The sequence below is a fragment of the Phycodurus eques genome, chromosome 2 (genome assembly GCF_024500275.1).
Source record: "Phycodurus eques isolate BA_2022a chromosome 2, UOR_Pequ_1.1, whole genome shotgun sequence".
In the NCBI taxonomy this organism is placed as follows: domain Eukaryota; kingdom Metazoa; phylum Chordata; class Actinopteri; order Syngnathiformes; family Syngnathidae; genus Phycodurus; species Phycodurus eques.
In genome coordinates this window covers 42,416,581-42,435,070 of record NC_084526.1, presented here as the reverse complement: position 1 = coordinate 42,435,070, position 18,490 = coordinate 42,416,581, and the positions used below count along the sequence as shown (strand labels likewise).

Sequence of the window (18,490 nt, the reverse complement as noted above, 5' to 3'; positions counted from 1 at the left end):
TGTCTCCCATTGAAAATGCGTGGCGCATTATGAAACGTAAAATACGACAACGGAGACCCCGGACTGTTGAACAGCCGAAGTTGTACATCAAGCAAGAATGGGACATAATTCCACCTACAAAGCTTCAACGATTAGGGTCCTCAGTTCCCAAACGTTTATTGAATGTTGTTCAAAGAAAAGGTGATGTAACACAGTGGTAAACATGACCCTGTCCCAGCTTTTTGGGAACGTGTTGCAGCCATCAAATTCTAAGTTATGTTGTGCGGCATTGGAATGTGAGCAAGACAGATTCAGTAGCACCAGGAGACTGAGCGTGAACAAAATAGAGATTATAAAAAATAATAATAATAATAAAAATACAATACTTCCCATGGGCTCACCACCTGTGGGAGGGGCCATAGGGGTCGGGTGCAGTGTGAGCTGGGCGGTGGCCGAAGGCGGGGACCTTGGCGATCCGATCCCCGGCTACAGAAGCTGGCTCTAGGGACGTGGAATGTCACCTCTCTGGCAGGGAAGGAGCCCGAGCTGGTGTGTGAGGTCGAGAAGTTCCGACTAGATATAGTCGGACTCGCCTCCACTGACAGCTTGGGCTCTGGTACCAGTCCTCTCAAGAGGGGTTGGACTCTCTTCCACTCTGGAGTTGCCCACAGTGAGAGGCGCCGAGCAGGTGTGGGTATACTTATTGCCCCCCGGCTCGGCGCCTGTACGTTGGGGTTCACCCCGGTGGACGAGAGGGTAGCCTCCCTCCGCCTTCGGGTGGGGGGACGGGTCCTGACTGTTGTTTGTGCCTATGCACCAAACAGCAGTTCAGAGTACCCACCCTTTTTGGAGTCCTTGGAGGGGGTGCTGGAGAGCGCTCCCGCTGGGGATTCCATTGTTCTGTTGGGGGACTTCAATGCTCACGTGGGCAATGACAGTGAGACCTGGAAGGGCGTGACTGGGAGGAACGGCCCCCCCGATCAGAACCCGAGCGGTGTTCTGTTATTGGACTTCTGTGCTCGTCATGGATTGTCCATAACGAACACCATGTTCAAGCATAAGGGTGTCCACACGTGCACTTGGCACCAGGACACCCTAGGTCGCAGTTCGATGATCGACTTTGTGGTCGTGTCATCGGAGTTCCGGCCACATGTCTTGGACACTCGGGTGAAGAGAGGGGCGGAGCTGTCAACTGATCACCACCTGGTGGTGAGTTGGCTCCGATGGTGGGGGAAGATGCCGGTCCAACGTGGCAGGCCCAAACGTATTGTGAGGGTCTGCTGGGAACGTCTGGCAGAATCCCCTGTCAGAAGGAGTTTCAACTCCCACCTCCGACAGAACTTTGCTCATGTTCCGGGGGAGGCTGGGGACATCGAGTCCGAGTGGACCATGTTCCACGCCTCCATTGCTGAGGCGGCCGACCGGAGCTGTGAGGTGGTCGGTGCCTGTCGTGGCGGCAATCCCCGAACCCGTTGGTGGACACCAACGGTGAGGGATGCCGTCAAGCTGAAGAAGGAGTCCTATTGGGCCTTTTTGGCCAGTGGGACTCCTGAGGCAGCTGATGGGTACCGGCTGGCCAAGCGTAATGCAGCTCTGGTGGTCGCTGAAGCAAAAACTCGGGTATGGGAGGAGTTCGGTGAGGTCATAGGGAAAGACTTCCGGACGGCTTCGAGGAAATTCTGGTCCACCATCCGATGTCTCAGGAGAGGAAAGCAGTGCACCACCAACACTGTGTATAGTGGGGATGGGGCGCTGCTGACCTCGACTCGGGACGTTGTGAGTCGGTGGGGAGAATACTTCGAAGACCTCCTCAATTCCACCGACACGCCTTCCCATGAGGAAGCAGAGTGTGGGTTCTCTGAGGCGGGCTCTCCTATCTCTGGGTTTGAGGTCACCGAGGTAGTTAAAAAGCTCCTCGGTGGCAGGGCCCCGGGTGTGGATGAGATTCGCCCGGAGTTCCTAAAGGCTCTGGATGTTGTGGGGCTGTCCTGGTTGACACGCCTCTGCAACATCGCGTGGACATCGGGGACAGTGCCTCTGGATTGGCAGACTGGGGTGGTGGTCCCCCTTTTTAAGAAGGGGGACCGGAGGGTGTGTTCCAACTACAGGGGGATCACACTGCTCAGCCTCCCTGGTAAGGTCTATTCAGGGGTGCTGGAGAGGAGGGTCCGTCGGGAAGTCGAATCTCAGATTCAGGAGGAGCAGTGTGGTTTTCGTCCTGGCCGTGGAACAGTGGACAAGCTCTACACCTTCGGCAGGGTCCTCGAGGGTGCATGGGAGTTCGCCCAACCAGTCTACATGTGTTTTGTGGACTTGGAGAAGGCGTTCGACCGTGTCCCTCGGGGAGTCCTGTGGAGGGTGCTTCGGGATTATGGGGTACCGAACTCCCTGATACGGGCTGTTCGGTCCCTGCACGACCGGAGTCAGAGTTTGGTCCGCATATCCGGCAGCAAGTCGGACTTGTTCCCGGTGAGGGTTGGACTCCGCCAAGGCTGCCCTTTGTCGCCGATTCTGTTCATAACTTTTATGGACAGAATTTCTAGGCGCAGCCAAGGCGTAGAGGGGGTCCGGTTTGGTGGCCTCAGTATTGCATCTCTGCTTTTTGCTGATGATGTGGTTCTGTTGGCTTCATCAAACCGTGAGCTCCAACTCTCACTGGAGCAGTTCGCAGCCGAGTGTGAAGCGGCTGGGATGAGAATCAGCACCTCCAAATCTGAGACCATGGTCCTCAGTCGGAAAAGGGTGGCATGCCCTCTCCAGGTCGGGGATGAGATCCTGCCCCAAGTGGAGGAGTTCCTGCCCCAAGTGGAGGAGTTCAAGTATCTTGGGGTCTTGTTCACGAGTGAGGGAAGAATGGAACGGGAGATCAACAGACGGAACAAGACCCCAAGATACTTGAACTCCTCCACTTGGGGCAGGAACTCCTCCACTTGGGGCAGGATCTCATCCCCGACCTGGAGAGGGCATGCCACCCTTTTCCGACTGAGGATCATGGTCTCAGATTTGGAGGTGCTGATTCTCATCCCAGCCGCTTCACACTCGGCTGCGAACTGCTCCAGTGAGAGTTGGAGCTCACGGCTTGATGAAGCCAACAGAACCACATCATCAGCAAAAAGCAGAGATGCAATACTGAGGCCACCAAATCGGACCCCCTCTACGCCTCGGCTGCGCCTGGAAATTCTGTCCATAAAAGTTATGAACAGAATCGGCGACAAAGGGCAGCCTTGGCGGAGTCCAACCCTCACCGGGAACAAGTCCGACTTACTGCCGGATATGCGGACCAAACTCTGACTCCGGTCGTACAGGGACCGAACAGCCCGTATCAGGGGGTTCGGTACTCCATAATCCCGAAGCACCCTCCACAGGACTCCCCGAGGGACACGGTCGAACGCCTTCTCCAAGTCCACAAAACACATGTAGACTGGTTGGGCGAACTCCCATGCACCCTCGAGGACCCTGCCGAGGGTGTAGAGCTGGTCCACTGTTCCACGGCCAGGACGAAAATCACACTGCTCCTCCTGAATCTGAGATTCGACTTCCCGACGGACCCTCCTCTCCAGCACCCCTGAATAGACCTTACCAGGGAGGCTGAGCAGTGTGATCCCCCTGTAGTTGGAACATACCCTCCGGTCCCCCTTCTTAAAAAGGGGGACCACCACCCCAGTCTGCCAATCCAGAGGCACTGTCCCCGATGTCCATGCAATGTTGCAGAGGCGTGTCAACCAGGACAGCCCCACAACATCCAGAGCCTTGAGAAACTCCGGGCGAATCTCATCCACCCCCGGGGCGTTGCCACCGAGGAGCTTTTTAACCACCTCGGTGACCTCAACCCCAGAGATAGGACAGCCCGCCTCAGAGAACCCACACTCTGCTTCCTCATGGGAAGGCGTGTCGGTGGAATTGAGGAGGTCTTCGAAGTATTCTTCCCACTGACTCGCAACGTCCCGAGTCGAGGTCAGCAGCGCCCCATCCCCACTATACACAGTGTTGGTGGTGCACTGCTTTCCTCTCCTGAGACGTCAGATGGTGGACCAGAATTTCCTCGAAGCCGTCCGGAAGTCTTTCTCCATGGCCTCACCGAACTCCTCCCATACCCGGGTTTTTGCTTCAGCGACCACCAGAGCTGCATTACGCTTGGCCAGCCGGTACCCATCAGCTGCCTCAGGAGTCCCACAGGCCAAAACGGCCCAATAGGACTCCTTCTTCAGCTTGACGGCATCCCTCACCGTTGGTGTCCACCAGCGGGTTCGGGGATTGCCGCCACGACAGGCACCGACCACCTTACGGCCACAGCTCCGGTCGGCCGCCTCAGCAATGGAGGCGTGGAACATGGTCCATTCGGACTCGATGTCCCCCGCCTCCCCCGGAACATGAGCAAAGTTCTGTCGGAGGTGGGAGTTGAAACTCCTTCTGACAGGGGATTCTGCCAGATGTTCCCAGCAGACCCTCACAATACGTTTGGGCCTGCCACGTCGGACCGGCATCTTCCCCCACTATCGGAGCCAACTCACCACCAGGTGGTGATCAGTTGACAGCTCCGCCCCTCTCTTCACCCGAGTGTCCAAGACATGTGGCCGCAAGTCCGATGACACGACCACAAAGTCGATCATCGAACTGCGATCTAGGGTGTCCTGGTGCCAAGTGCACGTGTGGACACCCTTATGCTTGAACATGGTGTTCGTTATGGACAAGCCGTGACAAGCACAGAAGTCCAATAACAGAACACCGCTCGGGTTTTGATCGAGGGGGCCGTTCCTCCCAATCACGCCCTTCCCGGTCTCACTGTCATTGCCCATGTGAGCATTGAAGTCCCCCAACAGAACAATGGAGTCCCCAGCGGGAGCGCTCTCCAGCACCCCCTCCAAGGACTCCAAAAAGGGTGGGTACTCTGAACTGCTGTTTGGTGCATAGGCACAAACAACAGTCAGGACCCGTCCCCCCACCCGAAGGCGTAGGGAGGCTACCCTCTCGTCCACCGGGGTGAACCCCAACGTACAGGCGCCGAGCCGGGGGGCAATAAGTATACCCACACCTGCTCGGTGCCTCTCACCACGGGCAACTCCAGAGTGGAAGAGAGTCCAACCCCTCTCGAGAGGACTGGTACCAGAGCCCAAGCTGTGTGTGGAGGCGAGTCCGACTATATCTAGTCGGAACTTCTCGACCTCACACACCAGCTCGGGCTCCTTCCCTGCCAGAGAGGTGACATTCCACGTCCCTAGAGCCAGCTTCTGTAGCTGGGGATCGGATCGCCAAGGTCCCCGCCTACGGCAGCCGCCCAGCTCACACTGCATCCGACCCCTATGGCCCCTCCCACAGGTGGTGAGCCCGTGGGAAGGGGGACCCACGTTACCCTTTCGGGCTGTGCCCGGCCGGGCCCCATGGGTGCAGGCCCGGCCACCAGGCGCTCGCCTTCGAGCCCCACCACCAGGCCTGGCTCCAGTGGGGGGCCCCGGTGACCCGCATCCAGGCAAGGCAAAACGAAGTCCATTGTTTGTCGTCATCATTAGGGGTCTTTGAGCCGTGCTTTGTCTCGTCCCTCACCTAGGACCTGTTTGTCATGGGTGACCCTGCCAGGGCCATAAAGCCCCAGACAACTTAGCTCCTAGGATCACTGGGACACACAAACCCCTCCAACACGACAAGGTGACAGCTCAAGGAGGGGCCGAAGTCACATATGAAGACAAATATAACTGCACATTTACAGTAAAGAACAAAGAACAAGCAAAACGATTGAAACACTCGAATAGATCTGATTGTTTATGCGAATGTTCAAATCGGTGGTCTATGATGTTACTGTCAGAAATGCAGTCCCAAACTGAGGTCACAAATGAATCATTTTTAAAAACGTTACTGCATCATCACATCAATCTTTGACATTTAATGTTCAGTCTTCATTTTAGAGGCCGAATAAGCCAAGTTGTCACATTCAAGATAGGCCACTTTGAGTTCTCTTTGCAGAACTAAGAAGAACCTGAAAGTCAACATGGCTGCATAGTGGACTGAATAAGTAAGTAACCTACAGTTGAAATTTCAGTATGTTGCTGAAATAACGGTTTCAGTTAGAGCACAATCATCTTTTTGAGACGAGGCAAAGATGGAGACCGCGAGATTGTGGGTCAAGCCCAAGACCGGGGGCATGTGCGTCACATCTGCTCGTGAATCAGGTGAATGGCTGAACACTCGACTTGCCTGCCCGCTCTCCAATTCCGCCATTATTCTCTCGTCACTTTTTTATTTCTCAGCACCAAGTGGGTGGATTGTGAAGTGTTTTGGTTGCATTTTTATTGAGCACTTTAATCTTTCACCTTTCACCTATTCACTTATGCAGTAAGGCATCCCTTTTCATTAACTATTCAAAATATAGAGATTTCAAAGTAGTAATCAATCGGATTTTTCTGGGTTCATATTTGAAGATTTTGGTTTTTTTTCATGTTATTATTGTATTTGGTCGTTTCCACCTCCACTAAAAAATAGCAGTAAATATGAATTGTTTATTCCCCAACTTTTACTTGATCTATTTTTGAAATCTGATATGACATGCACAGTCACGTTCAGGTTGGTACAATAAGGATCTATTCGTTTATGTATTCAACTAAACGTCCGAGTTCCATTCCGTTCTTCGCGTTACGAGTAGAATGTCTTCCCCCTAAGGGCAACATTTGTGCAGCCTCCAGCTAGCAGCCATCCATGAAATGAGAAAATCTATAATGCATTTGATTATGTTCTCTTTAGATCGCACAGGCTAGTCTAGCAAACGCCAGCCACCCTCCAACCAACCTGAACGCAACGCAAGGACAAATAGTTGCTATTTTTATCCACAGTGTCAACCATCTCTGCTTGACTCTTCTGTCACACAAATGAACAAAGTGTATCTTACATTCTTGATTCACGGGTCCACTATGATGCCGTAACTGAGAAAAATGCTTGTTCTATACATGCTTGAGTTGTACAGGTTACAGTTCACGTTAAACGCATGAAAAAGTTCACAAATGATTTATCTTGGTCTCATTTTTTAATATCACAAAAACCTGGCATTCGAACAGGGGTGTGTAGACTTTTGTATCGACAGTATAGAGACAGAAAACCATTTATACTCATATTCACACCGTCACTGAGTGAAAAATGAACACAACGCTGCCTGCACCGAAGTCAGGCGAGTGTATCAAGATACAATCGGTGACACCTTTCAACATTCTAAATAATTTCTGGTACTAAATCTGTCAGATTTACTATTGTTTGTGTATTTTTATCAAAACCTTTTCTATGAAACTGTTTTTGTTTACTCTTGTAACTGAGTATTGGCCATCAGCTTGATCGGATTAAAGTTATATTCTATAATGTTAAGTCTGAGAAAAATTCCCTTCCTCAGTAACGTCGAGCGCATCGTCCGATATTATTGGTATGCAGGTAGGCCAACGATTAAGTATGCCACGCATTGTCACTCACACTGTCCAATGTTCTATATTCTCTCGGCCACTGCCTTGCTGCCATCCTGCTGTCCCGTGCGTCCTGTTTGCTGGCAGGCAGGCCCCTTCTGATGATGTCACAGCGGATAACTAGGCCACTGCTTTGATGGCTGTTTTTTTTTTTTTTAACATACAGTACATAGGTGTCAATACTTTCATCACTGACACAGACGACTGAAGGCGATTACGGTAATGTGACAATGGATATGCGCTAGGACGACAGAGGAAAAACAGCCGGGAAGAAAACAGTAATATGTGACCTTCTCCGTTAAATCTCATCAGCGAGACGAGGCAAAGCAGATAATAGAGCGATAGCAGACAATAGAAGCTGAACTTTAGCCAGGTCTGTCTCACTCATTTGTAGTGGTCAAACTTCAATTTGGAAATGTCGGATATTATTTATTGATGGATTTATTTTTGTCATCAAAATATGGAGCAATCGATTAGGTGATGGACCACAGGAGATTTGAGTGAAATAAAACAAAGCAATGGCGGCACGGTAGCTGCACCCAAGCGGGGATACGAATCGAAGATGATGAATGGAAGGAAAAGAAAATCAAACTTTTGGTTACAATTGCGCGTTCATTTTGAAATAGAATAGAAAGTGGTAGTAGTCATTGTATGGGCAGATATGACAAAACTGGGGCGCAATTCCAGTTTTGTTTCAAGAATGAAAAATGAAAATAGACTGAGAATTAAAAAAAATAAGCTACACTAAACAATAAAATGGCAGCAAGGCACACATTATACAGTGGGCGTAGCGTAGGGATGTTGAAGTACAAAGTAAATAGTACCAAATTAGGCAGTGCAAATGGCTGTAATTCATACATTTTATATGTACAGTAGAACCACAGTCAGATGTACAAAGTCAAGTTTCTGTCGTGCAACGATTCTTAACTGGTGGGTCGCGGACACTTCGTACGGTATTCTTATTTGGATTTTTCCACTTCAGTACGGAGGTGCACCGAGTTCCCAAATGGAACATATTAGATAAGCGACATGAAATTTAGCTGCTAGTTTACTCTGTAAACAAACACAGTGCGGCTCAGCCTGTGCGTACCGGCGAGCAATATGCTGTACAAAATAGATAACTAAATAAATAAATGCATTTGTTTGCATCCAAACTTTAGCTTGCAGCTATCGCGTGGGAGGTCATGCACGCGCTCATACCGGTCAGTGGTCAGTGGACACTTGGCTTCTGTTCCTCTCTCTCTCTCGTCGATGAACATATTCACACGAAATAGAGATTGTGCAACAAGAGGAAATATAACCCTAGACCTCCTGTATGCCAAATGGCAACCTCCTTCACATTGCCAAGAGCTTGCATACTTTAAAGAGAAAATAATATTTATTGATGGATTGATTTAATATAATTTAGCTATTTTTATTATTGATTTTGTTTGTTTGTTTGTCTTCTGTATTCTTTGTTTTGTCTTTGATTATTGTGTTTTGTTTTATGTTTGATCTTATGTGCATCACTTTTGTAACAGCTGTGGTGGATTTTTATTTTATTTTTTAAGACTGCACATTACTATCTAGTTTGCAAAAAGATTTTGTTAACTACATGCTCTTTTTTTTTATTTCCAAAATTAGTGCTAACAACACGCGATTAAATGGATGCATTGTCTTTTGCCAACAAACAACTATGCAAGTTATAATAATACACGTGTTTATTGTTTATAATGTCCCCATTAATTTTGAGCCAGTTGACATTAACTGAGCAGTACGAGCGTTACGATAGGCGCGATATTATCGTCGTCATCATCATCATCATCATCATCATCATAGAACAGCATAAATAGAAGTGAAGGGTCCCCTGAGTGGTGGAACAGTCCTTCATTGGAATAAAAAAACACATTTATAAAGGAAAATATGTTCTATACTTCAGTGGATTCCTGAATCGGGGTGGGAAAATGAACAATGAACGACTTGTCCGACTGTTTGCGATCTAGGTGTTGTGGTTCTATGAGCAGCCGCTCGCGCCTCGGCAACGGCGTGAACGCGCACGTCAGCCTGGCTCGCTGCAGAGCCTCTGCTTGCACGATTCATCGCGGGGATGGCGCTGACAGGGAGAGGCGACGCGCGGCCACTTTTACTGGCCTAAATGGATGACACGGTCATGTGAAATTCCATTCTTACGGCTGGAAAACCAATCAGCCCCCCCCCCCCCCCCCCCAAAAAAAAAAAACTCCAAAAAAGCCGAGAGTCTGTGGACGACGGGGAACGTTTTTACTGATGGAATTCCCAGTTGCTGCTCGATGGAGAAACCGACAGGGTGGACTCGTTTTAAATAATTAAAAACGACATCTGCTGCTGCTGCTGCTAAAAAAAAAAAAAAAAAAAAAAATTACATAAAATTAGAAGGAAACATGCATCTGCACCAGGTGCTGACGGGAGCGGTGAACCCCGGGGATTGCTGCTACTCGGTGGGAAGCGTCAATGACGTTCCGTTCACGGTGAGTTTATATTTGGATATTCTTTGACTCCCAATTGATGCTAACTAGTGACGAGCTAAGTGAGTGGGTAGCTAGCTAGCCTCAAACCATTTAGACGGGGACGAGCTAGCTGGCTAAAGCTATCGGCTAACCGGCTAGGAAGCTAGCAAACTGCCGCAACGCAAGAATCCCGAACTACTCGATACTTGTCCGCCCATCCTCGTTGTCAGCCTGACCTGCATTGGGGGGTGGATCCTTATTAGCTGCTCTTTCCACGTCGACAGCAGCACCTGTCAATTGCCGCTTTTATTTCTGCACCGGATTTAACGCCAGTCACTCAATGACCTTTAGCGGCATCATGTCACTTTACAACTACTGCAAGGGAATCCCTTTGCGCATCCATGACAGTAAACTGGCCAATACAATGCGATCAATTGGTCTAAATGTGGGGGAGGGTGCCGTGCCGTGTGTTCAACGTAAGAGGCATTCTAGTAGTGTTCGGTTGTAGAAGTGGCTTAGCTCGCAACCATTTGCCGTTAAATCCCCCTCACGGATCATTAGCTCACTGTCATCCCTGCATCCGCCGTGACGTAGACAGCCTTATATGGACACACGCTGCTGGAGGCCTCAGCGACGCTTTGGAAATGATGCCAAATTCATCAAACGCATGTTTTATGTCACATATAGGCAGGGGCCATGGCAAGAAAGACAATGGCGCCCGCACCCTTTAAAGGAGAGGAAAAAAGGACAAAGATTGACGAGCAGAGCTATTGTTTATTCGATAATTGACTAAAACAAAAATTGCTGAAAATAGCAACATGAGAAGATTTCTCATAAATGTCGAAATGTAGAGTCTGGTTGGAATGGCCACTTCAACGTGAGCACAATGCACCAAAAAGTTTGAAAACCGGGTGAGGTTTTGTTCAATTTTAATTTTTTTATTTTTGTCAGAAAAAAATGTCCTTTTGGGGGACATAAAATAAACCGACGAGCCCAAAGACTCCTGGCTGGCCGCTGATTTGGAAAGCCTTTTTATCAACCGACACACCACGTGACCATCTGGCGATGACACGGCAAACATTCCCATAGAAAATCTGGCTTTAAAAAAAAAAGCCTTCAATTTAGAGTCAAATAGTGTAACTTGCTTATTTCTCAACATATCTCCTCAACCCGTCTGTTTTGTCTGATACTCGATAACTCGAGGAACCCCTTCACCGATTGGCTGTCAAGTTTCAGTTAAAAATATTCACTAGTAAGCTCGTATGGGCTGAAATTGTGAGGGGGTCCTCCAAGTGGGCGTGTCAAAATACATGCGACATTTCAAACGGCGTCACCTGCCTTAGAAACTCCACTTAAATAGCACCAATGGAACATTATTCATGAGACGAGCAGTGTGGTCAGTAGAATAGGTCAGAATTTTTTTGGAAGGAAATAAAAAAATAAAAAAACTTTTTGAGGCGTATCTGGCGGCGCAAACCAGAACTGTTTTTTTTTTGTCATCGTTTCAGCAGTGTCAGAAGAATAACATTTCATACAACTTGGGGGCTAAACATATTCTTTGTCTTGATGTCTGGCAGCTTGACAACATTTCTCTCTGCCTCACCCAGACCGGTCAATATTGCATTTTATGTAGCACGACACCAATACAGCCAATAGTATTACAGTTGCTGTCGTGATGGCAAATAGTGTGGAATAGTCCACTCTTAATCCCTTCCAATTATGTTTCACATTTACCTCAAGTGGACCATTTGAAATAAACCAAAAAGAGACTAGTGCAAAGCAAAATGGTTTTGTTCAGCTTGTTTTTAAAGCAAATAATGATGATAGTATTGATTTTTTTTTTTTTTTGGTACGACAGTGTTTTATTTCCTCTGAGACAGCGTCCTCTAAATCTTCAGTTTTTCTTGGCAGCCTTTTGTGACACTGTCTGTCTATACCTGATTTGTATTTTATTTATTTTTTAAAAACTTTCTCTAACATTTTGTGGTAGAAGCTGCATTGCAGGGGCTTTAGTAAACATTTTAGAAGCTTTTTGTACAATGACTGTTTGCTTCGAAAGTGTTGTGACTGTCCTAATAAAGTTTAAGGCAGGTGCAGTCGCTGCCAAATGTGTACTTTTTCACTTTGTATGCATTTTTTTCCAGACATCGGCTGCTGCTTGTAGTTTGTTGGGGTGTCGTATTTTAGCCTGACTCATTTCTGTTTGAGCTTCAAAATATAGAGAACTTGTCCTCATGTTGATCTCAGATGGAGGCTGTGAATGCATGCGAGCTTCGCTCTCAGGCTCGTATCTGCTCAACAATGTAGAGCAGAGCTAACTCTGAAGCAAGAGTCGTGCACGTTGCCCCGAGGCCCAAGTTTCTGCACTTGGTGTTTTCCCATTGTGTCCGAGAGGATGTCTGAAGAACACTAGACAATCTGTCCAGTGTGTTTTCACTCACGCTGATCCCATGGGCTCTCGGGCCAGACCCCTGGAATACACACACAACACATGCGAGCATAAAAGCTGTTTATTTCCGACTAAAACAGATGAAAAGTTGCTATTTTCCAAACCTACAATCATGACTGAAATAACTTGAAACTGATAAGACTGGAATTTGCTGAAGTGCATATTGACAAGCCACAATGCTTCTGGGACAGTGTTCTCTTGACAATTGTGGTTTTTGAAAAAGTTTGCTTGTTCCGTGTGTGCAAAGAAAAAACACTGTACGTATCGGTACCTTGAAAAAAAAAAACAGGCTCAGTTATGTTCTGGGGTTGTTTTTAAAGCCGGCGCAGGGTGTGTAGAACCTGTGTGGGACCAAGGCACTTTGGAGTGAAATGTGCTGGCCAGTGTCAGAACATGCAATCTGGAAAAGGCATCCTTAAGACCTGAGGAGGTTGGAGCACTTTGCTCATCAATAATGGGCCAAAATACCTGTCGAGCCCTGCTCAAAGCCTTATTGAGATTGATTTTATTAATCATTGTGGGGGTTTCTTTCATTAACACAGGGGTACCAACTGTTTTGCCCACATGTGTACACAACAACACTGCTCGCGAGCCTGAAATTGGGTCTCAAAGCACATTTTTGGTGATCGTTTCCATGTAAAACAGTCATGTGAAAAATGATTTTGCGGTATTTGTAGAGCAAAGCTGAGTTGCATTAGTTACATCATGTGTAAGGGAAGGGTGTGCTAAATTGCAGTTTTAGATAAAACTCTGAAGGACAAACAGTGGTGTGCATGCTCTGTTGCTATACTTCCATTGTATTAACAATGAATGAAGGCTAATGTTTGTTGTACGGCACGCTTAGAGGAGCATGGATGTAAACAAGATGGCAGACGCGGAGTACAATGACCATATGAGCTATGTCAGAGTATTTCTAGGATTGGTTTATATAGAGAACTACAGAGTTCAGTGCGTGAAATGCGGCGAGAGTGGCGGTAGGTTAAATTGTGGCTCCTTCACCATTACAACACACCTGTTCACAATGCTCTGAGCATCTGACAGCTCCTGGCCGAGAAGAACATCGCCGTGCTGGTGCAACCTCCCCACTCACCCGACCTGGATCCGTGTGAGCAGGGTCATCAAGTAGTCTAGTTTTAAGCCTTAAACGACATCAAGATGACCGTGACGACCGCGCTGTGAAGGATCTCGAAGAACGCGTGATGCCTACATGACAGCCTGACAGAAAGTGCATTCATTTGACTTCAGGGGGATTACTTCCAAGGGAAAAACTTTTAGTTTGAATTTTAAAAATATATTTTCTGACACCAGTCCTAGAACCTTTCTGACATATTCCATATTTGCTCATTGGTTAGTGAGCACAGTGGTCACTGTCATTGCCGTGGCAATTTGCTTTATAAGCAGTACAGAAAATGGATGGCTGGATGGATGTTCTGAAGCAATGGACTTTTCACTTTGAACAATAATACTTCATCCCCAGAGTTAGTTAATGATATACTGTAGAAGTCGCCCTTCCTGTCAAATGATAAATTGTAAATGTTTGGACAAAATTTATACTAGTTAGAGCACTGTCTGGTGTTGTTTGAAACTGAATATGCACATTAGTCCATCACAATTCCTACAGTAGCCACACTGCAGATGCAGATGATACTGTCATAAGGCAGATTACAGCGTGAAGATAAATTGTGGGGTCGAAGTATATTTCTGGGATGTAAGCCATCTAAATAGTCGAGTTCTGTCTTAGCTGAAAATGTTTAATTGGGGCTTTCAAAATATTGTCCGCTCAGGTTTTTGACTGCTGCAGCCGAGCCCGTGCAAGAAAGCGATGGGAGCGGCAGCAGCAGAACATGTCTGCATGATTGAGTTAGGCACTGGGGATAGGAGGCATCAGATGGAAGAATTACAGAAGTGATCTCTCACTCTCTTCCTCTTATCTACTCTGTGCATGACTATGTTCACACGTCTATGAAGAAAAAAAAGAAAAGCACACTTTGTTATGCATTCCTCTCCCTTCAGGGTTTGAGTTTATTCAGAATTGCCATTAAAAGATGCTGTTTGGAAACAAAGATGTCTGCACATCTCGTTGGCAATATAAGAACGCTCCAATGGCAAAGCGACATGTCCTCCAGGAAACTAAAATTTTCTCTGTTGTGAAATCACACTGGAGTTTCCCAGAATTGAGCAAGGCCAAACATTTCAACTGGAGCCCATTAGAAATCACCCATTTTGAGACATTTCGTAAAGTTTGATAAATGTTCGGTTTTGTGATTTCACACGCATCATCATCTGTGCTCATCCTACAAGCAGTTAGCGTCAATAGTACTGCACTACAAAAAGTTAATACCCATCCACAGTCAGCTACATTCTCGGGGTAAACACTGACAAGACTGACGAGGTGGAATGTTGCATTAAACAGTTCAGCAGAAGTAAAGCAGACAACGCCTGTGTGCTGATTTGGATCAATTCAAAAAGTCAGCTAACTCCCTAGTTGCATTGAAGTTGGCCTAATAAATCCATCCATGCAAGCAATTTAAGTAAACTATCTTTGCAAAGAAATATTATACATGCATTAATTCATATTTTAACCACAGTATTTGGTAAAATCCCACCAAAAGTTTCATATTATTTTGAAGTCCAAAGAATGCAAAGTACAAACCATAACCAGCCGCCCGTGTGTACTGTGTAAAAGTCGTAGGCCACCATTAGGTTTTTGGGGGAGCAATGCTCTCATGACAATGGATAACCAAAATGTCACTCATGCAATACATTCTGCCAAGGCTGTATTTTTAACAAACAAACAAAAAAACGAAACTTGTATTTGTCTATGTCCATCTGTTCATTAGTTTGCAGGCTATTTCCGGCTTTATGGAAGATGACAGACGGCATGTGATTCTGCAGCGTGGACAGTTCGATTGATCAGAATAATTTCGATTTATATGGCGCCTTGCCATAGTGACTCAAATATTGAAAATTCATCTCTCCAGATCCACACCAAAATGTCATGGGTTCATCCTTGGCCCTTGTACAAGTTTTGTTCATATCCCTTTTGTATTTTAGCCCAATCCTGCTGATTTTATAAGTCCTATTTCCTGTTGTTTATATTTTAGTGCATTTCCTATCGAAATGACTCATGAAAAAGGTGATTAAAACAACACAACTAGCCTAAGAAAGCCATTTGCGCAGTCCTGTATACTGTAGTTGGAGTACTGTGATAGCAATGGTTGTTTTCCCTTATTCTGTGATACTGATCGCCACAGTATACTGTCAGCACTAAATTTGATACCAGAGGTGATAAGTCATCTATTTTTACACTCCTTGCTATTGACCTAAATGTTACAAAAGAACTAGACTGTTGTCAATGACGGCTATATTTCTAAATGTATATTTTAATTGAGTCTTTGTTAACCATGATCATACATCAGTATTATGCTCCCATAATTCACGAACTGTCCCTGTTTGCACACCTTTTGCTCAGGCGCCTTGTTCGTTATGTGTGAGACGAACTAGTGCATGTAGATGATGAAAGAGAAACCGGACACACAAACCAAATGAACAAAGAGGTGATGAGAGACTCCGCTTCATGATGGTTGCACTCATGTTTACTTGTCTATGGCTAGGTCTAAATTACTCGCTCTCGTTGAGAGTTAAAGGGACTCTCCATCACATACACAGCAGCCTCAGACAGTGGGTGACGGTGACCGCGTTTTAATTCTAAGTCGTAATGTACTGCAGCAGATGCAACAGGGCACTAGTAAAGCGCAGACTGCAGTTTTCCTTTTACTTGCCTCTCACATACAGCGTGCAAAGAGTCATCTTGCTTCAACCATCAGGGCCGTAACCGCTACGATTAGTTTGTTTTAGAGTGGTGACTGTAAAGCGTCCCCATTGTGTGACTCAGTGGTTCCCAGCCTCTCCTCCTGTTCTCCTGAATAATGAAAGACCCAAGCTGCCATTCTGAAGCTGCTGTTGCTCTGAGGCCAGTTTACCCTGCTGTCAAATTTGAACACAAATATGACCATTGAGGATTTGACAATAAGCATGTTTCATCTGTTATGACAGAATAGTTCAAGCTCTCATTATCCTTTTTTTTCCTGATGATGATGATAATAATAATAATGCTGTTTTTGTGTTCAAGTCAAAGCAATAAAAGTACTACTTTAGCTCCAACTGATTTAAACTTGGTGTTCCATCCATCCATCCATTTTCTACCCTTTATCCGAGGTCGGGTCACGGGGGCAGTAGCTTCGTTCCAGCCGCTTCACACTCTGCTGTGAACCGCTCCAGTGAGAGTTGGAGGTCACGGCCTGATGAAGCAAACAGAACCACATCATCTGCAAAGAGCAGAGATGCAATACTGAGGCCACCAAACCGGAACCCCTCTACGCCTCGGCTGCGCCTTGAAATTCTGACCCGTGTAGAGCTGGTCCACTGTTCCACGACCAGGACGGAAACCACACCCTCCGGTCTCTCTTCTTAAAAAAAAAAAAAGGGGGGGAGATCCTCCCGGATGACCGAGCTTCTTACCCTATGTAACATGGGTTCGTTATTGTCTACATGGTGTTAAGGCTTTATGGTCCTCTCTGTTTTAAGTGCCTTACTTTTGTATTGTATATTTTGTATAGAAACCAATCCATTTTCTGCACCTACAGTTCTTTATTACTTGTTTGTATTTTGTAAACCATTTTTTAAAGGCTCGTTTTAATTGGAGACCTTTTCATTTTCAGTCCTATGGCTCAGGTTGTGATGTGGTGATCTTGGCTAGTGACTTCGAGTGTGTGCAGATAATCCCAGGAGCTCAGAATGGGAACATTCAGGTGGGCTGTGTGGAGTGCTCCCATCAGCTTGGCAGGGTAAGGGTTGACCTCACTCACACCCCTACACATTTTTTGTTGTTGTTTTATTTTTTTTATTTTGGGGGGATGTTCATGGTGTTCTAGAACCACATTACACTTGTGAAGTGTGTAAGTAGTTAAAGTTCTTTGCATGTTCAACTTTGTTGGCCGAAACACTGAAAATGTGGCCAGTTCTTAAAAGGCAGCAGATGGAAGAGGACAGGCAACAGAAAGAAAGAAAATGACTGAAAGTTACTGCAGCTGTTATTTATTATTATTTATTATTATTTCAGTATACACTCTTGATACAAAGAGAGATAATCTTTTGGAACTCTGTAATATATTGCCAAGCATAGCATTATACAAATTTTACTCATTTTCTCTTTGTTGCGTGTGTGTGTGTGTGTGTGTGTGTGTGTGACTTTGAAAACTGATAATTTTTACAATAATTCGTAATGGCTTTAAATTATGCTTATTTGTAGATTGCTGCCTCCTACGGAAACACAGTCTGCATCTTTGAACCTCTCTCTACCAACCCAAATAAACGCCACAAGGTAGGCATATAAATAGTTGTTTAATAAAAAGTAGTTGTTGACAGAAAAATCTAATATGATGAAGTGGGTGAGGGAGCCAATAACAATGCATGGGGTGTGTGTGTGTATGTGTGTGTGTTGCTCTCCTGTCACTAACAGCAGCTTAACTATCAGTGGCAAAAGACAGGGCAGTTCTTCCTTGATGCCATCACCTACAACCTGGCCTGGGACCCACAGGGTACGCCTATGCTTTCTGTGTGATTAAATCAACGCGTTAATGGTTTTTCCCCCTCAAACATGGACTAAAATAATCCTTATAATATAAAATAATAATACAACGCTTGTACCCCCTTAGCGCCTTCGTTTGGCCAGAAGGACATGCACAATTGTGTATTATCTAACCCCCATAATACACACGGTGTTCCGTCCTCTTTAGTAATAAACTTGGGCCGTGAGATGTGTCACTTAGTGCCATTGTTTCCTCAGGGAACCGTATCCTAGCAGCGACCGAGCGCCTCCAGCTGTGGGCTCCACCGCTGGCAGACGCCCTAATCGAGGAGGAGGATGGCCAGGCGACTGAGGACAAGCCCCATCCCGTTCTTAATGACTGGAATTGTGTCTGGCAGTGCAAGTGTGTCTTGTTTATGCATATTTGATGTGACTGATGGGGGATTTGCAGAAAAACCCAAATCCCATTGGATTTGTTAAAAAAAAAAAGAGAAAACGCTAATGAAGTCTTGTGTTTTCTAGTAATGATGACCATATAACCAAATACATTTGTGAAATCCTTCAAATTGAT

General features: G+C 46.3%; 1 protein-coding gene across 9 annotated transcripts in view; it reads left to right on the top strand.

Moving 5' to 3' along the window:
* The first annotated feature begins 9,280 nt into the window (after nt 1–9,280).
* The window catches only part of dmxl2 (Dmx-like 2), a 40,861-nt gene continuing 31,651 nt past the window's right edge, over nt 9,281–18,490 (top strand). For 8 of the 9 annotated variants that reach the window (XM_061670860.1, XM_061670856.1, XM_061670863.1 and 5 more), the window contains exons 1-5: nt 9,281–9,901; nt 17,051–17,176; nt 17,641–17,712; nt 17,851–17,929; nt 18,178–18,322. In XM_061670860.1, coding sequence (XP_061526844.1) covers nt 9,815–9,901; nt 17,051–17,176; nt 17,641–17,712; nt 17,851–17,929; nt 18,178–18,322 — 509 coding nt within the window. In that variant the 5' untranslated portion in view covers nt 9,281–9,814. The remainder of the gene's footprint in view (nt 9,902–17,050; nt 17,177–17,640; nt 17,713–17,850; nt 17,930–18,177; nt 18,323–18,490) is intronic. The other variant, XM_061670857.1, reaches the window with a different exon arrangement.